Raw genomic sequence first — 4286 nt, forward strand, 5'->3', positions numbered from 1 at the left:
TGCCTGGATTTCTGTATGTTTAGGGTCATCTGGGTGCTCTTTCACGGACCTAGCTAGGTGTGGATGACTATATAAGTATGTAAATTATCTATGGCCCTTTCTGGGCCTTGGGGATCCTGACCTTGGCAGGTCTGGGGGAGGGGGGCACAGTGATTTACATAGACTGGTGCCAGGCCTAGGTTGTCAATGATGCCGTACCTCTCAGATGGACCAGGAGACGTGTGGGAAGTGAGTCAGAAGCCAACGTGATGAAAATCCTGCTGTAGAAATTGCTCCAATGTACTTTACACACTGGGCTGTTCTTAGAATCCCAGTCCTGGCCTTTTGGAGCTCGGCCCGTTTTCCAGCCCTAAGACAGGGTCGGTGAGGCTTATTCACATCCTTTTTTTTTTTGTATCTGCCTCTCTCCCTTTGCCCGAACACAGAAAGTCGTAAGGATCACTGGATAAACATTTTCCCTTGGTGCTTCAGACCCTCACCCAGGCCCGACTTGTCTCTGGAGGAGGGGGCTTCACCATCTCCTTCCGTGGGCCCCAGCATTCTCTACCCTCAGATCCTCTTGGGCCTTCTGGTTTTGTTGAGTTTGCGGGGGCAGTAAGGTGCTCAAACGCTAAAACATCTGTGAATCTCCTGCTCTTCTTGTTAAAAGGCAGATTCTGATTCAGCGGGTCTGAGCTGGGGCCCAAGGCTCAGCGTCTCTAGCAAGATGATGATGTGGCTCCTGCGCTGCGGTTCGAGGACCAGTCTCTGAGTGACAGGTCCAGGAGACGGTGTTTCTGTGAATCACTAATTCCATTTTGCAGGCACCAGCTGGTGCACGTGCCCCTGAGGTCAGCTGAGCTCAGGGATACAAGGGCTGTGGATTACGAGGAGTATTTGTACTAAGGCCACGGAGCCACTCTCAACGAAGACTTCCAGGCAAGGAGCGGAGCGAGGTGTCACAGGCTGTAACGTGCTTGGCAACATCGAAGGACCATAGGGGATGCCGGGGAAACGGGGTGGCCCCGGCACCTTTTGACTGCCCCCGTCAGGCCTCCTTCTGCCAGCTCTGTGGCTGGAGACTTGAGGCCCACAGAAAACAGTGAGAGTGGAGATCCACGAAGCGGAGGCCGAGAGGGGCTTGGGAAGGGAGGACGCCCCACGTGGACGCCAGACTCCATCTTGAGTTGAGAGGGGGCGGCGGCTGTGGAGGGCGCCGGGCTGCCGGGCCGCGCCACCCTCCAGGGCGTGGTGTTTGGGCGGCGCCCACGGAACTGACCACAACTGAGTCAGCCTTGACTGAGTGGTCACGGGCTTGACTGCCTAAACCCACCATTTGGGGTGCTGTGTTCCAGGTCTGGACCCACATCTAGAGTCAGATGGGGTCAACGCTGAACGTGGCTGGTGAACGAGGGAGCGCGTTGGGCAGCGTGAAGTGGTTTTTCCTGGCTGGTAATTGACCCCACTGATAACTGCCTCCCAGAACAATGGAAGCCTGGGAGGAAACTCAAAGCACTTTTCCTTCACAGATCTGGGTCTCTCCCTCCGAGGAAAGGAGCCGTCCTCCTACAGAGCGCCAGGCCAGTGTGACTACAAACAGGGATTCAGAGTTGACTATTTGGCAAAAGCCTCCTTTACCTGACCTCTGGTGACTGACGGCTGCCATAGCTGTGGGGCCGGAAGACTGGAATGTTCTGGAGGCTTTGCCTTGATACCATATGCAGATTTAATTTGCTACTAAAGCAGGTTCATCGTCTGAATTTTAGAGAGTGATTCAGAGGAAAATGTGTTTTGTAAAGGAGGTCTCGGTGATTGTCATCTTTCAGGCAGACCAGCACTGTGGCAGCGAGAGCTCAGAAGGGGACCCACGTGGCCACTCCCTGGGGGGGGGGGGGGGGCTCCGTGTCTCAGCGCCAGGTGCAAGTGTTTGTGCTCACAGTGGGGGAGCCTGGCCTGAGACCTGGGGAGTCCCTGCTGCTGGGAGGAGCCACCGGAGACAAGGAGGAGCACAACACGCTTTGGAAGAAATGAGAGAAGGCTGCTCTCTTTGAGGAAGGCTCTAGGGCAGGAACAGTGCTGCCTTTTTTAAACAGATAGGGCATTGTGATCTAGATTTGCTTACTACCCCATGGGAGAGAGTCTTCTGTGAAGGCTCCTGCCTCCCTGGGAGGGTCTGAGAGGCATCTGAAGGTGCTGCTCTGTGCCCTGAGCACCTGGAATGGAGCTCAGCCGGCGGGGTCGGGGGTCCTGGCACCCCTCCGAGGCCTCATTTCTCAGAGAGGCCGCTTGAGCGGAGTAAGGTCGAGTGGGTGTGGGGAAGCTGAGACAGAGCAGAAGGCTGTGGCCAGCAGGGGTGTGGCTGTACGCGTGGGGCCTTCACTGGGAGAGGAGATAGGCCTGGGCCTGGCAGAGCAGTGAAGAGGGCAGGCTCCCAGCTGCTCGCTGCTGCTTGCTGGTTCTGTGACCTTGGGCAAGTCCTTCACTTCTCCGTGCCTCAGTTTCTCTATCTGTAAGATGGGCTGAATGGTAATAGCTTTCACATAGGGCCTATGGAGGATGAAGTGAGCCAATCCATCCCAAAGCACTTAGAATGGTGCTCAGTGCCCTTGGTAAATGTTGGCTTTTATCCCCCTCCTTATCATCACGGACACCAGGGGTCCCCAGAGGCCCAGAACAATCCACGGGTGTAGGGAGGAGGGCTGGAACTTTCCTTGTTTTATTTTTGTCTCCTTTTTTTATTTTGGATTGCTTCCTAGTGCTCTCGTTGGGACAGGATAGACCTCATGTGTTACGTATGTAATTTAAGCCAGCATACGTGTATTTAATGATTATTTTTATCATTTATTATTTAAGGGCAAAACCTATGATTAATTTTTTTGACTGATGGGACTTCTGATTTAAAAGTGCGGAGGCCAGGGATCTAAAGGGAGGCTTCTCTGACAGTCCCTGGAAGGTGATGGTTGGCTCGCACTCCTGGCTCGGCTTCCATTCGCCGATACGGACTTCCGCAGCGGCTCCAGGCCGTCCCCGCTGCTGCTGCTGCTGCTATGGGGCTCCGCGGCCCGCTGCTTGCGGGGGTGGGGGTCTCGGAAGCATGTGAACCTCCGGGCCACGCGCCCGGAGCGCCAAGTTCATGGCGGGCACCTGCACCCCATCCTGCGGGGGCCCCGCCCCACTTGCTTTGGGCACAGTGTTTCCGGGAGCGTGTGTGCCGACCCGAGGTTCTGTGGGCTCCGCTTTGCAGGAACCAGCTGCTGCACGTGCCCCTGAGGCAGCACCAGGTGAGCTGCTGTGACTGGCTGCTGAAGGTCATCTGCGGGGTGGTGTCCATCCGTACCGTCTACGCTTCACACAAGCAGGCCAAGGCCTGCCTCATTTCCCGCATCAGCTGCGAGCGCGCCGGCGCTCGCTTCCACACCCGCGGCGTGAACGACGACGGCCACGTATCCAACTTCGTGGAGACAGAGCAGGTCAGTGAAGCCCGGTGGTGCGGCGGGGACGCAGCCGCGCACGTGCGTTTCCATTTGGGACAGAAGAAGGCCAGGCATGTTTGGAGGTCGTTTCTGGGGATCATGGCTCCTTCCTCTGGAGAACAGAGTGAGTCACAGGGGCTCTGCCTGCAAGTGTGGCCTCCGGTTTGCCGGGGGCGGCTTTCTTGATCTGCTTCTGCTCACCCGAGGTACTTGCAGCTAAAAGGAAGCAGGCGTTTTTGCCGTGGTCATAAAGGGTGGCAGGCTGTTTAAGAGGGCAGGTGGTGGATGATCCAACAGGATCTTAAGGCAAAAAGTAGATCAATACGGCGAGGATGAGGGAACAAACAGGTTTTCATTCTAAATCAACCAGAGCACCTCTTAGCACCTGGGAGTTGTGAAATCTGAGCGTTAAGCGGCATTTGCTTTCAGCTTCCTTGAATATAACCATCTGCTTAGTCTCTCATTGATTTTTTTTGCCCCTAAATTCTGTTCTCATTCCCAGAGATGCTGTCTCACACTGGTTTTTTTCCCCCCTCTCTGGGTGGCAGATCTGTAGGATAATGCCACTTGGTGGACTAACAGGTAGAATAAATTGTAAGTAAGGTCAGCCCCCACGAAAGGCACAGGTGCAGTGTGGCTGTGGCTGTCAAGCTGCAAACAGCCTGTGTTTATTTAGTGGGGATGTGTCTCTGCAACCCCTCCTTCCTGCAGCTGGGAGAGGTGTTTCCTACCAGGACTTTAGCCCAGGTCATTCACGGATTTGAGCACCTGTTTTCTTTCTTCCCTTCCCTTCCCTTCCCCTTCCCTTCCCCTTCCCTTCCCCTTCCCTTCCCC

At 55.4% G+C, this 4286-nt stretch overlaps 1 protein-coding gene across 2 annotated transcripts in view; it reads left to right on the top strand.

Annotated features, from left to right (window-relative positions):
• The window catches only part of SYNJ2 (synaptojanin 2), a 104574-nt gene that overhangs the window by 37413 nt on the left and 62875 nt on the right, over positions 1 to 4286 (top strand). For both annotated transcript variants that reach the window (XM_049653119.1, XM_049653120.1), the window contains exon 4: positions 3224 to 3449. In XM_049653119.1, coding sequence (XP_049509076.1) covers positions 3224 to 3449 — 226 coding nt within the window. The remainder of the gene's footprint in view (positions 1 to 3223; positions 3450 to 4286) is intronic.

Source organism: Panthera uncia (assembly GCF_023721935.1).
Source record: "Panthera uncia isolate 11264 chromosome B2 unlocalized genomic scaffold, Puncia_PCG_1.0 HiC_scaffold_24, whole genome shotgun sequence".
In the NCBI taxonomy this organism is placed as follows: domain Eukaryota; kingdom Metazoa; phylum Chordata; class Mammalia; order Carnivora; family Felidae; genus Panthera; species Panthera uncia.